This window comes from Pristis pectinata, chromosome 7 (assembly GCF_009764475.1).
Source record: "Pristis pectinata isolate sPriPec2 chromosome 7, sPriPec2.1.pri, whole genome shotgun sequence".
Taxonomy (NCBI): domain Eukaryota; kingdom Metazoa; phylum Chordata; class Chondrichthyes; order Rhinopristiformes; family Pristidae; genus Pristis; species Pristis pectinata.
The window spans coordinates 88,076,310-88,091,911 of NC_067411.1; the positions used below are offsets into that span (position 1 = coordinate 88,076,310).

At 40.4% G+C, this 15,602-nt stretch overlaps 2 protein-coding genes across 2 annotated transcripts in view; one reads left to right on the forward strand and one right to left on the reverse strand.

Annotated features, from left to right (window-relative positions):
- The window catches only part of tmem232 (transmembrane protein 232), a 61,489-nt gene that overhangs the window by 44,873 nt on the left and 1,014 nt on the right, over nt 1-15,602 (forward strand). The window contains exons 13-15 of the mRNA XM_052020655.1: nt 4,253-4,431; nt 7,978-8,222; nt 12,451-12,544. Of these exons, the coding sequence (XP_051876615.1) occupies nt 4,253-4,431; nt 7,978-8,222; nt 12,451-12,544 (518 nt within the window). The remainder of the gene's footprint in view (nt 1-4,252; nt 4,432-7,977; nt 8,223-12,450; nt 12,545-15,602) is intronic.
- Nucleotides 1-15,602, reverse strand: part of LOC127572845 (calponin homology domain-containing protein DDB_G0272472-like) — a 168,228-nt gene that overhangs the window by 40,705 nt on the left and 111,921 nt on the right. The window lies entirely within an intron of this gene.

The window sequence follows — 15,602 nt, forward strand, 5'->3', positions numbered from 1 at the left end:
ATTGATACATATTTATGACTGACATGGAAGATTTGACACAAAGCAATATAACAGCATTCAATATTGACAAAATATCAAGAAAAGTGAAATACTGGGGGAATTTTAAGTTATTAAAAGGCTTTCCATTTCACAGACTCACCATAAAACAATTAACAAAATTCCAATCTCTCCACAACTTCATGTCCTGACCCACTGAGTGCTGGAAAATTCATTTATTTTGTGGACCTAAAATCTTCCACCTCCCTTCTGCTGCCAAGTTTTCTGGCCCCTGTGAAACCCAAGCAGCATCAGTAGAGAAGGGTTAGGAGAGGAGAGGTTTAAATGTGGGGAACATGTAAGCACTTTTCTTATAGTGGTGGATACTGGGTCTGGGGTTCTACAGCAGATCATTAGAAGTTCAGCTGGTAAGTTTGGCAGGTTCTCCAAGTCCCCCACCTCACTGAGATCTTAAGCTGTTTCCAGCTTCCTTTGGACCTGCTTTGTGTTTCCATGTCTAAATCAAACCTCTGCAATGAAAGATTAACAACCTGAAATATTAACCACTTCTCCTTCAACAGATGCTTTTTGACCTGCCAAGTATTTTGGGCAACTTCTGTTTTTATTTCAGATTTCCAGCATCTAGAGTACTTGCTTTTAGATCCTCATGGCAAACCCCCTTTCCAGCATTCGTTGTGCGCCAGAAGACAGCAGGAATGCTGCTCCCAGCCTTCATACAAGCCTTCATACAACCCTTATCCCGCTAATCATGGATCCTATTTGCACGGTGGTGTAGCGGTTAGTGTAATGCTATTACATCGCTAGTGACCCGGGTTCAATTCTGGCTGCTGTCTGTAAGAAGTTTGTACGTTCTCCCCGTGTCTGTGTGGATTTCTTCCGGGTGCTCTAGTTTCCTCCCACATTCCAAAGACGTACGGTTTAGGAAATTGTGGGTATGCTATGTTGGCGCCAAAAGTGTGGCGACACTTGCAGGCTGCACCCCAGAACACTCTACACGAAAGATGCATTTCACTGTGTGTTTCAATGTACATGTGACTAATAAAGATATCTTATTTCCTCTCCCCCATCTCTTCAGCCCCTATGCCCTCTCTCCTCCACATTCCCAGGATCTGAACTGACTCACATCCTCATGTTCCCACCAGGATGACTAATTCCATCCCACAATGTCCAATCTAACCTCCACCATCAAACTGTGATGCCGTATCTAATTTCCCATCCCACGTTGTGATAGCTGAGCAATTTCCTACTTCTGAATGTCAGGGTTATTCCTAAGCATTCCTTTCTTTCTTTTCTTCAATCTTTTTATTAGTTTTCAAATTAATACAGATTAATATATAACATCAATGTTTGTACATGTAATACAAAGAGATCAGAAGAACAATCATGGCACAGATAATCATAAAGAACAAAAAAATATTTTAAAAAGTCTGTAGATCCCACGATCTCTTAGTAAATGAATATAATATAAAAGAAAGGAAAGAAAAAGATTTATGTTATATACACACACACACACACACACACACACACACATGTGTGTATATATATATATATATATATATATATATATATATATATATATATATATAAAAGAAAAGAAAAAAGATCCCCAAATCAATAAGAAAAATGATAAACAATATATCAAACCAGACTAAACAGAAAAATTTCAAAAAAAAAGACTGGACTGAAATTTCTCAGTAGAAACAGAGCAATATTATGTTGTCAACTCCGTTCCTCTAAATTGGAAAGTTATTGAAAGGGGATCTATATCATGTGAAAATATTGAATAAATGGACTCCAAATATCTTCAAATTTAAGCGAAGGATCAACAGTACCACTCCTAATTTTTTCCAAGTTTAAACTGTTACGGACTCAGTGAAAGTCCCTTTAAGATAGAGAGTGTGTGTGTATGTGTGTGTGGGGCGTGCTTACGTCAATAGAAGATAAAGGACGTAATGACGTTGTTGAAGAAGTCAGAAGAAGAAGAAGGAGAGAGAGAGAGAGAAGGGAGAGAGACACCAGCCTGCTTGTTTTCTCTAAAGAGGGATGAGAAACAATAACTGTGTTTGCCACTGAAATCCATGTATGGAAGTTGGAAGTAATCCGGTGGAGTTCACTTTGTTGCTGACCTGTAGAAGGAAACAGGTATTTGTATGTGGACGACCACGGTTCGGATGCTTTTCGGGGTGAGGAAGTCACTACCGAGTAAACACTGAAGTGTCGTTTGGGTTCCATCATGGAACATTTGGATTTCGTATGTACTCTCTCTATGTTTTTCTACATCTACATCTTATCTTCAGACAACGGTGGTTGTTGAAGAAGCCCTTGCTCATGTTTCACCTTATGGCTTGCGGAACTGAACTTTAAGAACCATTCAGGAACTGGGAGTTTTGGACTTTGTCACACACACACACAAAGAGTTTAGTTTTGGGGTTAACGTTCGAGGTTTAACATTCTTGAATTCTAACATACTAACATTTTTACTTTTATTTTACGTATTATCATAAGTAGTGATTAATAAAATAGTTTTTAACACTGAATCATGCTCAGTGTGTTTCTTTTGTTGCTGGTTCGTGACAAAATATGATATAGTTTGAGAGAACCATTGAAAAGTAGTAGGGGGTATTGGATCCTTCCATTTAAGCAAAATGGATCATTTGGCCATTAATGTAACAAAGGCAATCATATGGTTAGCAGAAGCAGATAAGTGGCCAGATTCTATCCTTGGTAATCCAAAAATTGCAGTGATAGGGTGAGGTTGTAAATCAATATTCAATACATTTGAGATAATGTTAAAAATATCTTTCCAATATTTTTCCAAAAGAGGACAGGACCAAAACGTATGTGTCAAAGAAGCCACATTCGATGTACATATGTCGCATATAGGATTTATATGGTGATAAAAATGGGCTAGCTTATCTTTTGACATATGGGTCCTGTGAACCACCTTAAACTGTATCAAAGAGTGCCTGGCACACATTGAAGATGCATTAACTAAATGAAGAATTTTCTTCCATGTCTCAGTAGGTAAAGATGTCTGGAGTTCACTTTCCCATTCATTCTTAATTTTGTCCAGTGATTCTGGATGTATTTTCATAATTAAATCATAGATTATCGTTATCAAGCCCTTCTGATAAGGATTAAGACCTAAAATTTTTTCCGTAATTTCAATTTTGTAAGGTGTCGGAAAAGAGGGTATAGTAGCTTTTAAAAAAATTTCTAATCTGTAAATATCGAAAAAAGTGTGATCTAGACAAATTGTATTTGTTAGACAGTTGTTCAAAAGATGAAAAACAGTTATCAATGAATAAATCACGAAAACATACTATTCCCTCCTTTTCCATATAGAAAAAAGCTGAGTCAAGCATTCCTGATTATTGATCTTGCTGTTGGAATAATTTCCCAGCTACCAGCCAGACCCTTAACTTGGTCAGCTGTCTAGTAGAAACTGATTAACAAAAATTATAATAAGATTCTACTGGTACCCTGTCGATTTCCCTGTCTTGATGATTTTATCAGCTATTTATAGCCTATCCCTTGGCCTCCTAACTTCCCCATGAGTATCAAATCCTAATTTCTGAAACCAAGTAATATCATTGATTACTTTCAGATTAATGTATTCATGCCAATATTGTCAGTTTATAAAATCTAACATGTTCACCTCCATCATAATGAATGTTGTGGTATACCATAAGAGCACATCAAATTCAGAACAGATTGTACTGGTAGTTTGTAATGATAGGTTTCCATGATTAAATAGCCTAATGATTCAGACCACAAACTGTCTGTAAGATTGTTACCTCTTTTGAGTTACAAATGTATGGGAAGAAATTGTTCCTCATTCTGCCTAGCTCCAAGCAGAAAACAATTGATCAGTTTTGTAGGGCTACACCCCACACTCACTCTTTGCCTGGTATGTATTAAGTATTAAATTAACCTCTAACTTAAGTCTGTGAAAAATAAAAACATTATGGGCTCCTATTCTAATTATGGACATTTGCATTACAGTGACTAGAAATGTGGAGTAATGGTTTCAGTGTTACGAATTGTCTCATCTATGCCTGCAAAAGTAATAATCCTTATTATAGATTCACATTTATTATAGCAAAGATGGATTTTGTATTCTTACTATGTGATTTAATGACATCTCAAAGCATTTCATTTCCTTCTAATGTGTTATCACTTATTATCATTGTGGGTATAGGACAGCATCACAAACATTATAGGAGGTGAAGGAAATAAATACTTTATCTTGCAGATCACAGCAGTTGCTGGTGGGTTCGCTATGGAGCAGCATACAGTTTAGGAAAAGTCTGTCATATTCTTTATGGTGACAGAAATCGAGAGGGATTAAGGAATGCTGCATGGAAAGCTCTGCAGAAGCATCAAAGCTTGGAGCAAGACACTCGAGTGCATGCAGCCATTAAAGTTGCTGAGGTAATTTGGATATGCGTGAGTGGGGGTACCGGTGTCAAAAGCTTCCCATAAATATGCATATATTTAATGGTTATCTTTTGTACCTGTGCATTGACTTTTAGTGATTTAGAGACAGATCCTGTACACTTAAATGCTCTTTCAAGAGTCCAGGTTTTTGTCATTAAGGAAGTATTCAGATGAGTTTGTCTTTTGATCCAGCAATCATCTTACACATCACAAATTTGAGCCCTATCTGCCGTGATTTACTGATGTAACTTGAATCACTTTGAAAATTTTTGTTGAGTGTATGATAGGTTTATTGATCCTGTCCAATATTACCAAGTGCACATTCACTGCACTCTGGAATCTAAAGTAGTTCAACTTATCTGTAACAGAGAGTGCTGGAGATACTCAGCAAATCAGGCAGCATCTGTGGAGAATGAAACAAAAGTTAACATTTCAGGTCAATGGCTCTATCTGATCAAGAAATGTGAAAAAAAACATATGTGTTTTATGTCACAGAGAGGTGGTGCGGGGTTGGAGTGGGTGGGGGGAGTAGAGAGAACAAAGGGAGTAGGGCAGGGCAGAGATCAAGCTTGTCCAGGTGACATCATGCTTTCAGAACCAAGTAGGTGATAGATAAATGACTGTCATTAGAAAGAGAATTTAAAAAAAAGCAAAAGAACACGTTGGGACTGTGAGTGACAGAACACTGCAGTTGCTGAAAATCCTCCACAAAACAAAATGCTGGAAATGACCCAGCACAGCGGGCAGCATCTGTGGGGAGAGAACAAAAGTGAGTTAATGTAAATGATTTTGCATCAGAACACCAGCAGGAAAAACTGATTGTTTGAAACTGTTGAGTTCAATATGAAGTCCAAAGGGCTGCAACAGGCCTAGAGGGAAGATGAGGTGCTCTTCCTCAAACTTATACAGGTGATCCCCATTCCAGTTACGTAAATTCACCCTGGCAGAATTCACTAATCACTACCCAAAAATTTGAAAAATAGAATAAAATTCACTCTCATGGAATTAATGTGGAAAAAGTAAATAAATAAATGCATATTCTTTTTAAACGCGTTTCTTGATGCATGTGCATATGGCACAGCTTTGTGTTATGGAAAATCATGATATCGGCTGTTTTCTAGAAATGCAACCCCCAACCTAAATGGGGGGGGGGGGGTCACCTGTGTTGATCTATGTAGAAATAATGTTGGCCAAAGTCAGAGAGGTTAGAGTGGGAAGGGGGTGAAGAATTATAGTGACAGGTGTTTGGAAACCTTGCAAATCTGCAAAGTGGTCACTCGATCCTCATTTGGTTTCTCCAAAGTAGAGGACACCTTATTGTGAGCGCTAAATGCAACACACTAGATTGGAAGAAGTGCAAGTGAATTGCTGCTTCACTTGGAAGGGCTGTTTGGGTCCCTGGGTGGTGGGACTGGATGAGGTAAAAGGGCAGGCATTTCATCCCTTCTGGACACACCTTCCTAAACTCCTTAAGCATACTGAAGAGACAGTTTCTTTGGTGACTCCCTAATTTGCTCTTCCATCTCCATTAACCACTCCCCTATTCAGGGCACTTTCCCATCCAATGGCTGGTAATGCACATTTAGAATAGATAACGAACTGGTTATCTGACAGAAAATACAGAGACTCGAGGTAAATCTGTTATTTTCAATTTGGCAGGTTGTGTCTAATGGCATACCAAAAGGATCAGAACAGAGGACTCAAATATTTACAATCTATATTCATGAACCAAGCGTATTGTTGCTAAACTTGCTGATGACACATTTATAGGTGGGAAAGCAAGTAGTGAGGAGGATACAAAGAGTTTGCATAAGTATATAGACAGTTTAAATAAATGGGCAAAAGAATTAGCAGGTGCTGTTAAATTTGAAGTTCTCCACTTTTGTTGGAAGGATAGAAAAACAGGATTTAAATTAAGAGAAATGTCAGATCGTTGCTGCATAGAGAGTTCTGGGTGTCCTCACTGATGAAGCTTAATTGGAGCATTAGCCATTACTGCAAGAGGGATGGAATATAAAATCAGGGAAGTCTTGCTGCAAATGGACAGGATCTTGGTGAGAGTTATTTAAGGATAATATACTTAAATTGGACATGGTTCACAGATTCATTTCTAGGTTGAAGGGATTATCTTGTGAGGAATGATGGAGCAGGTTGGGCCCATATTCATTAAAGTTTAAAAGAATGAGAGGTGACCTCGACAGGGCAGATACTGGGTGAATTTAGAGAAATGGGTCATAGTTTCAGAATAAATGAGGGCATCCATTAAAGACAGTAAAGAATTTCAGTAAAGGGTTCTGAACTTCTGGTATTTTGAAGTCTGAGACACATTTTTGGACTATAGGGGAGTCATAGGTTATAGGAAGTAGCCTAGAAATCAACTCTGAGGCCAAGATTGGATTGGCCATGATCCATTGAATGGTGAGCAGCCTCACAGGTGCCCTGTGACTGACTTATGCTTGTATTTATGTTCTTAACCAGACCAGAGCCCCCACACTTATCAGGCTTCTGATCTCTAGTCTGTTTCCTGCACATGCATCCCGGACATAGCCTCTGCCACAGGTGGCACATTTTCCATTCAGCAGTGTCCAAGGCCTTGGACCTCATATGTTTGCAGCAATGTGCACACAACTGAAACTGTTGGCATGTTGTGTGATAACCACAATCCATGCTCATTGCAGCACAATAGAATTTCTAGGCATGACCATTTTAGTGATGTTTGTTGAAGTATAACAATTGGCCAGGACATTGGTATTTTCCATAAAGCTCTAGCTGAACACCTTATTTGAAAATTGGTACCTTTGATAGTACAATGGTCCTCTAGCATTTCACTACAGTAACTCAAGATCATGTGTTCAGATCTCTTTTAATTTGGCTTAAAGCCTCTATCTTCTGATTTTAAGTTAAGATTGGTGCAAGCAAGATGGTTTTGAACTTGATTAGCATCATAGAGGACATAATCTACTCTGTTTTTCTAATAACCGACTGTCAATTAGCGTCACCTCCATCTGCTCTTTCACTGCAGTTTAGGAACATGAACATTTATCACTGATTCACTACTTGAAGACCTGACAGATTAAGATAAAAGTTGTTTTAAAAAAAAATGGTTTGAATGTGCCTTCAATTAGAAATCTGTGCACTAATTCCCTGTCTAAGAGAGATTTCAGAACACCAGCCTGAACCCAGCTGTAGTATGATCCTGGAGTGGAGCAGCTAATTCAAATAGATGAAAAAAGGGGGGTTATAAGGGTAACTTTTGATTGCATTCCTTGAACAATATTATATATAACCAGTGAGCCTCAGTAGTAAGCAACTAAATAATTGAATAAGATTAAAAAAACGTAGGTGCTCTAGGATTCAGTATCAAAGGAATTTCATCTAATTGTTCCTCTGTTCATGGGAGAACTGCAGAAACCAAGGTTAAAAATTCACGACTATCGTATCTTTATTTTAGAGACCTTATTTGGTACTATTTACATGGAGATGGTGCTTATCTATATTTCAATTAATTTGTATTGACATCCTTACGTTTTATTTTCCTAGGCAGAATTAAATGGTCCAATAAATCCTTTCATTAATACAAGTTCTAAGACTTCATCCCTCAAGCGCTCAGTAGCATTTTGCTCTCTGGGTTGGCGAATAGCAAATGTTCTGTCTCAGCTTTGCCTGCCTCCAGTGGTTCCTTATATTCCTTTGCCTCGATTGCTGCCACAAAGGCCCATTCAGATCAGAACTCCACTTCAGAAAAAAATGAATGTCAACAAAAAAATAGGACGTCTTTCCCTCAGGTTAGTACAAATTTCACACAGAGATTTGGAAAGCTGATAATAAAAAGAACTCCATTGCTTTATGTCAGATATGTGAAGTCACTGATCCAGTCCTAGGACCACAGGTCATAGAGGCTCAGTAATCCAATCCTAAAACCACAGAGGTTCCGTAGAGTGTCAGAACTTGTAGATGTTTCACTTGGGACTGTTGTCTGCTGACAGGGCTAGCTTTCCCTTTTTCTTTATTCTCTCTTTTTGGCCAAATATTTTTTCTTCAAAGCACATACTTGCTTCTTTTGACACTATTATAATGTCCATGAGTTTTTTCTTAAGGAGTAGCTGGGTGGGTTACTGGGCTCTTGGTTTCCATAATTGGGGTTCGACATTTGCTGGTGCACAAGCAGCAATTAAATAAAATTTACAAGCAGGGGATCCACAGCACAAGGACAGTTCAAGAACATGGGAATTCCCTATTATGTTGCAACCCTTTTCCATGTTCATAGTGTCTCAAATCTTCTGTTGGAGGCTTTGGAGACTGAACTGCACAGCCAAGAGTGATCCTGCCAAGAGTGATCCTACCAAGAGTACAATAGTCCAGATAACATAGCCCTCAGGATCAATGCACACAATCTCTCTATTGCCGTGGAGGAGAACATTGAAAATACCCTAAGCTTTTTTGGTCTTCCCTTTCTAAAGGCATTATTTCAATTTCCCAGAAACATTCACTCAAAGTGCATACAAAGCTTGAAATGAAAAGTTAATTGCTAAAATGTAATAAGCTGCACAAAAATCAGCCTCTACTCTACAGGTTCTGCATCAGAATGATTTTCAGCACCTCCAGATCTAAGACTTCTTTCACTGTCTCGCCATTTGTCACACATGCAATCACAATCAGTAACTTCATAGAGGTGAAATACTGAGCATCCACCTCAAACATTGCTGCTCCCAGGAATTCATCTTATGCCTGTTAGGATGAAGACATACAAGCCATGATTTTAATCAATGCGTCCACAACAGACCCAATCTCAGTGTAGACTGCTGCCAAGCCAGAGACACAAGAGATTCTGCAGATGCAGGACTGATGAAGGGTCTCAACCTGAAATGTCAACTGTTTATTTCCCTCATAGATGCTGCCTGACCCGCTGAGTTCCTCCAGCACATTGTATGTGTTGGTGCCAGACTAGGCTGTGTTATCACCCAACACTTCGCTCAGTCTTTCTTGACACAATAATGTACCTGAACTCCAGCAAGTCTTGTAATGAGGTGGAGCTATCCTACAGGACTAATGGGAATCTTCACCCCAGAACCAATATCACCCTAACTTAGATATTTGTGCTGTAGTATGCAGACACCATGTGAATATCCGCACATTCAGAAACAGAGTTCCAAATGATCATTGACTAGTTCACTGAAGCGTGAGAATGGGCTAAAAATATATCTTCCGCAAAACAAAGGTTTTCTACCAACCTGCCCCCATTGTACAACCTGACTATAAAGGTCAACGATGAGACCCTGAAAAGCACGAAGCCTCTTTTCAACGGAGACAGATGATGATGAAGAAATTTACCATCACCTTCATGGCATCAACACAGTCTTTGGCAGTCTGAGGTAAAGAACACTTGAAGATCCAAACCTCAAATCTGGCAGAAAACTCATGATTTACTGCACAGTAGTACTCTCCATCCTCTGCTATACCCTACAGACCACTGGGGAGATACCTCCAATGCTGTTTCCACAAATTCCTTTAAATCCACTGAGAAGATGAGCGAACCAATAGTGTCCAGTCCTGAGTCAACATCTCCAGCATTGAGGGTTTAATTACATTGCAATAGACAGGCCACATTATTTGTATTACCAAAACCAGGGTCCTAAAACAGACACTCTAATCTGAGGTCCATGGTGGTGAGAGCTTACCAGGTGGACAAAAGAAACTACTCAAAAATATCCTCAAACCTGTCCTGAAAAGAAGTAACATCCCGACTGACTCATGGGAATTCCTGGTCCTTAGAAGTGCACAGCACAGAAACAGGACCTTTCCGATCACCTCGTCCACACTGACAGTGATGCCTGTCTACACTAATCCCATTCGCCTGTATCCCTACAGCTTTCCTATCCAAGGACCTGTCCAAATGCCTTTAAACACTGTAATTGTATCTGCCTCTACCACCTCCTCTGGCAGTTCATTCCAGGTAACCACCACCCTTTGTGTGAAAATATTACCCTCAGACTTTTCTTTAAATTTCTCCCCCTCACCTTAAACCCGTATCACCTAGTTCTAGACTCCCCTGCCCTAAGAAAAAGATTCTATCTATCCCATCTAAGCCCCTCATAATTTTGTAATCTTCTATGTTCCAGTGATAATACACCCAATCTATCCACTCTCTCCTTATAACTACAGCCCTCCATTCTAGGCAATGTCCTGGTGAATCTCTTCTGCACTCTCTCTATTGTTACCACATTTTCCCTAGACTGTGGCAAGCACAACTGTACACAAAACGCCATTATTGCTTAAAGTGGAAAAGAAGAATTTGAGATGGTATTGAGAACCTGGAGTCCATTAGTCAGGGGCACATAGAGTCCAGTGTAAATTATGGAAGGAGTCCACCAGCTCCCAAACCACTTATTCGGCCATCCCATTAAGCACATCCTGCCCAACTGTTGCAGAGTCTGTAGGTCCTACATTTGTCTCATCAGCCACCTCAGAACCCACAGACGTGGAGTGGAAACACACCTTTCTCAACCTCATGGGAAAAAAGAACTGTTTTAAAAGCAGTAGCTAAAGTGCTCTACTTTTTGTGATATTTATAGATGACTAGATGAGGGGGTGGAAGGCTGGGTTAGTAAGTTTGGGGACGACACTAAGATCGGCGGTGTTGTGGATAGTGCGGAGGGCTGTCGGAGTTTACAGAGGGATATTGATAGGATGCAGAGCTGGGCTGACAAGTGGCAGATGGAGTTCAATCCCGAGAAGTGTGAGGTGATACACTTTGGAAGGACAAACTCCAGGGCAGAATACAGGGTAAATGGCAAGGTACTTGGCAGTGTGGAGGAGCAGAGGGATCTGGGGGTTCATATTCACAGTTCATTGAAAGTTGCCTCACAGGTGGAAAGAGCAGTTAAGAAGGCCAATGGGATGTTGGCTTTCATAAATCGCAGGATTGAGTTTAAGAGCCGCGAGGTGATGATGCAGCTTTACAGAACTCTAGTTAGGCCACACTTGGAGTACTGTGTTCAGTTCTGGTCGCCTCATTATAGGAAGGATGTGGAGGCGTTGGAGAGGATGCAGAGGAGATTTACCAGGATGCTGCCTGGATTAGAGCGTATGGAATATGAGGAGAGGCTTAAGGTGCTAGGGCTTTATTCACTGGAAAGGAGGAGGATGAGAGGAGACATGATAGAGGTATATAAAATATTGAGAGGAATAGATAGAGTAGACAGTCAGTGCCTCCTTCCCAGGGCACCAATGCTCAAGACGAGAGGGCATGGCTTTAAGGTTATGGGTGGGAGGTTCAGGGGAGATGTCAGGAGGATGTTTTTCACCCACAGAGTGGTTGGTGCATGGAATGCACTGCCTGGGGTGGTGGTGGAGGCAGATACATTGGGCAGGTTCAAGAGCTTGTTGGATAGGCATATGGAGGAATGTGAGATGGAGGGATATGCAGGAGGAAGGGGTTAGGTAGTGTGAGGGTGGTTTGATGGATGGCACAACATGGTGGGCCGAAGGGCCTGTTTTGTGCTGTATGGTTCTATGGATATGTTGATTAAGTGGAATAGATTAGTTTTATCTGTATGAAACAGTGCTTCCTGATTTTGCCACTAACTGGCCTGGGTATATATAACTATTAAACCACCCTTTTGGTGGGTGGTATAAGAAACTTTACCATGTTTATTCTGGCATTCTGATTTATTCTGATCATTGCAGATTAAAGTAACTTTATCAGCATTGAAGCAGGTACACCTTGTCACTTCAATCTGACTTTGCTTTCAGGATCACCACAGATGATGCTCCAACAAGAAAGGTGAAGCATGAGTCAAAGTGATTCCTACAATGAAATCAATTTGAATATACAGAAAAGCTTCTTTTAAATTTGTGTTTTTTTTTAATGAATGAGTTCATACCTTATGGCACTGTTCACAGTTTAAACAAAATTCTCTCTCTTGTAACATTGTAACACAAATTAATTTGCACTAATTTCCTGTCTCCAATGTGAGTTGTTAACATTTCTATAAATGTCACGTTTTATTGCAGGCAAGAAATAATGTTGGCACAAGCGGGTCGTAGATCATTACCCGATTTCAATAGCCGCACAAACTTTGATCTGCGAAGAATAGTTGAAGATCAGGTAAACCTACTGGTAGTCGAGGTTAAATATATTTTCGTGCTCTGTAAATCCAATTGCATGAAGTGTTGTTCATGAGAAGACTAAGAGGTTGGGTGGATGGGGGAATAGATTCATCTTTTGACCTTTGTATTACCAAAGTTCAGCTGACCTCTGCAATTCCACACTGGAGTCAAGTATACAGAGGACAGTATAACTGGTGACACAAGAGACTGCAGATGCTGGAATCTGGGGCAAAAAACAAACTATTGGAGGAACTCAGTGGGTCAGGCAGCATCTGTGGAGTGAAATGGACAGTCGACGTTTCAGGTCGAGAGCTTTCATCTGGACTGTAATTGGTGACTGATGCCCATGCATTTAGAGAGAACACTTAAAGATGCATTTCTTCCCCTATGGCTTACCCTGAATGATTAGAACAGTAAATTGTATTTATGTAGCATGTGTAACTTATTAAAAAATCCTAACATTACTGATGAAGTATTATAGCATATCATAAGCAACAGTTGAGGCATTTAAAATGGGAACAAAAATTGACAACAATCTAACTGACCATGAAATTATATTTAGAATGCAATACTGATGTTCCTGAAACTATTTATGAGGCTAAGATCATCTGCTTATGTGAAATGTTCAAGATTGTGCTCTGACCAAAAATTTTAGAGTCATTAAATGTTTCCAGGTCTGCACACCTAGATACAAGTGTTGCCTTGCAGCCATTTAAGAATTACTGATCTGTATTGCAGCTACATTTATGTAATTTTGATCCATTTACTCTAATAGAGTAATAAAGATCTTTTAATCTCATCTTGAGATTTCAACCAACTCAACTTCCATAACCTTTCTGGGAAGTGAATTCCTAGTTTCCACTACTGAAAAGTGTGCTTCCTGATTTTGCCACTAAATGGTCTGTCTCTGATTTTAAGACCATATCTGCATCACAAGGAACAAGCCAAGTGTAAGCAATATTTGCTCCTAATTTAAGCCCTTAACGTGGTTTAATTCTGGTAAATCTGCAGTGTTACTCTTCGAAGGCCAATATATCCTTTGTTAAGTTGTGTCTGCAGTTCTGCAGACTGCATCTGATCAAGGCTGTATGCAACCTCTGGGTCATGAGATAAAACATTTCATTGGCTTCTTGACCTTTCAAATCTGGTTTGATTTTTTTTACCCCTTGTAGTCTCTCACCATTAAGTAAATACATCAGTTTGTCTTTACTATGTACAAAGTGGATGATCTTACAATTCCCCACAGTAAAAGACACCTGACTTATTTTGTTGACTTAATCAACTTTTTAAAGGTTTTTGAATATTAAGGGAATCCAGGTCCTGATGCAGGGTTTTGACCTGAAATGTTGACAATTCCTCTCACCCACCCCCACCCCACCCCCACAGATGCTGCTCGACCTGCTGAGTTCCTCCAGCAGATTGTTTGTGCTCCTGGTGATTCTTGTTTCTTCCTGGAGAGATCCTAAAGCATAAGGAAAGATGTTCATATTGATTTATACAGCTACTGCTGAGTGCATCTTTGGACCAACTTGTGTCTGCAGCACATGTTATATCTCCGTCAGGAATTCATCAGAGTCTCCTATCAGTAAAATTGCATCCTGAACACTTTTGCTGGAGAATGCCTCATGCTGATAGCCTTCTATCCCTTCTGCTTCTTCCCTTCCCTAGCAGATTCCCTTACTCTGCATGTTGTCACCTCATTCATCTTCTAGTTAAATAAACACAACTAATTCCCATGGTGACACAAGAGATTCTGCAGATGCTGGAAATCTGGAGCAACACACAAAAAATGCTGGATGAACTCAGCGGGTCAGGCAGCATCTATGGAGGGAAATAAACAGCCGACGTTTCGGGCTGAGACCCTTCGTCAGGACTGGAAAGAAAAAGGGCAGAAGCCAGAATAAAAGGGTGGGGGGAGCACGAGCTGGCAGGTGATCGGTGAATCCAGGTGAAGGGGGAGCCCTCCTCCCTCTGGTTCCCTACCTCCTTCCCTTTATTCTAAGGTCTACTGTCTTCTATGAGATTCCACTTTCTTCAGCCCTTTGTCTCTTCTACCTGTCACCTCCCAGCTTCTCACATCATTCCTACTTTCGACCCCCTTCCCCACCTACCTACCTTCCCCCCTCACCTGGATTCTCGTACCACACGCCAGCTCGAGCTCCCCCCTCTCCCTCCACCCTTTTATTCTGGCTTCTGCCCTCTTTCTTTCCAGTCCTGATGAAGGGTCTCGGCCCGAAACGTCAACTGTTTATTTCCCCCCATAGATGCTGCCTGACCTGCTGAGTTCATTCCAGCATTTTGTGTGTGTGATTCCCTGGTGCTAGGTGTGCCTCCAGCCAATGGAGTCTTTCCTCCCTTATTCTCATTGACTTCAATTTTGCTAAGAATCCTTGATGCCACAAATGTTACCATGCTGATAAGGGCAGTCGGTCTTGCTCCATACCTTGAAATTTCAGCTGTTTAGAGGCCTGGCAAATTCAACCCAGGCATCAGTGAGCAGTTTATTGATGAATACTGTTGCCCAATAGAGCTGATGACACCACCTTCCATCACACTGCAATGGTTGAAAGCAGGCTGATCAGGTGGTAATTAGGCATATCGAATTTGCCCCATGGTTTGTGACCAGGGCACATTTCAAGATTGTGAGTGATGCAACTGTGCTAGAGCCATCAAAAGTTCAGGAGCACAAGCTTCTGGTACATCTGGGATATTGTTGGGGCACATTATTTTTGTTGTATCAAATACTCTCAGGCAGGTGTTGATATTTTGTGGAGTATACTTAGTGGTTTGAAAACTGGTATTGTGATGGTGAGGACCATGGTGGAGGTACCAAGATGCATCATCCAAGTGACACATCTGATTGGAAGTACTTGAAAGGGCTTAAAGTCTTGTCTTTGTACTCGCGTGCTAGATTCCACCAACATTAATATCTCAATACCACTTTCTTACCCTGTCCACATGATTGTAGAGGAATCCAGAAATGTATGAATCTCAGTTTGGAATGCAATCAATGACGGACTCCACAGCCCTCTGGTGTAGACAATTCTAAAGAACCA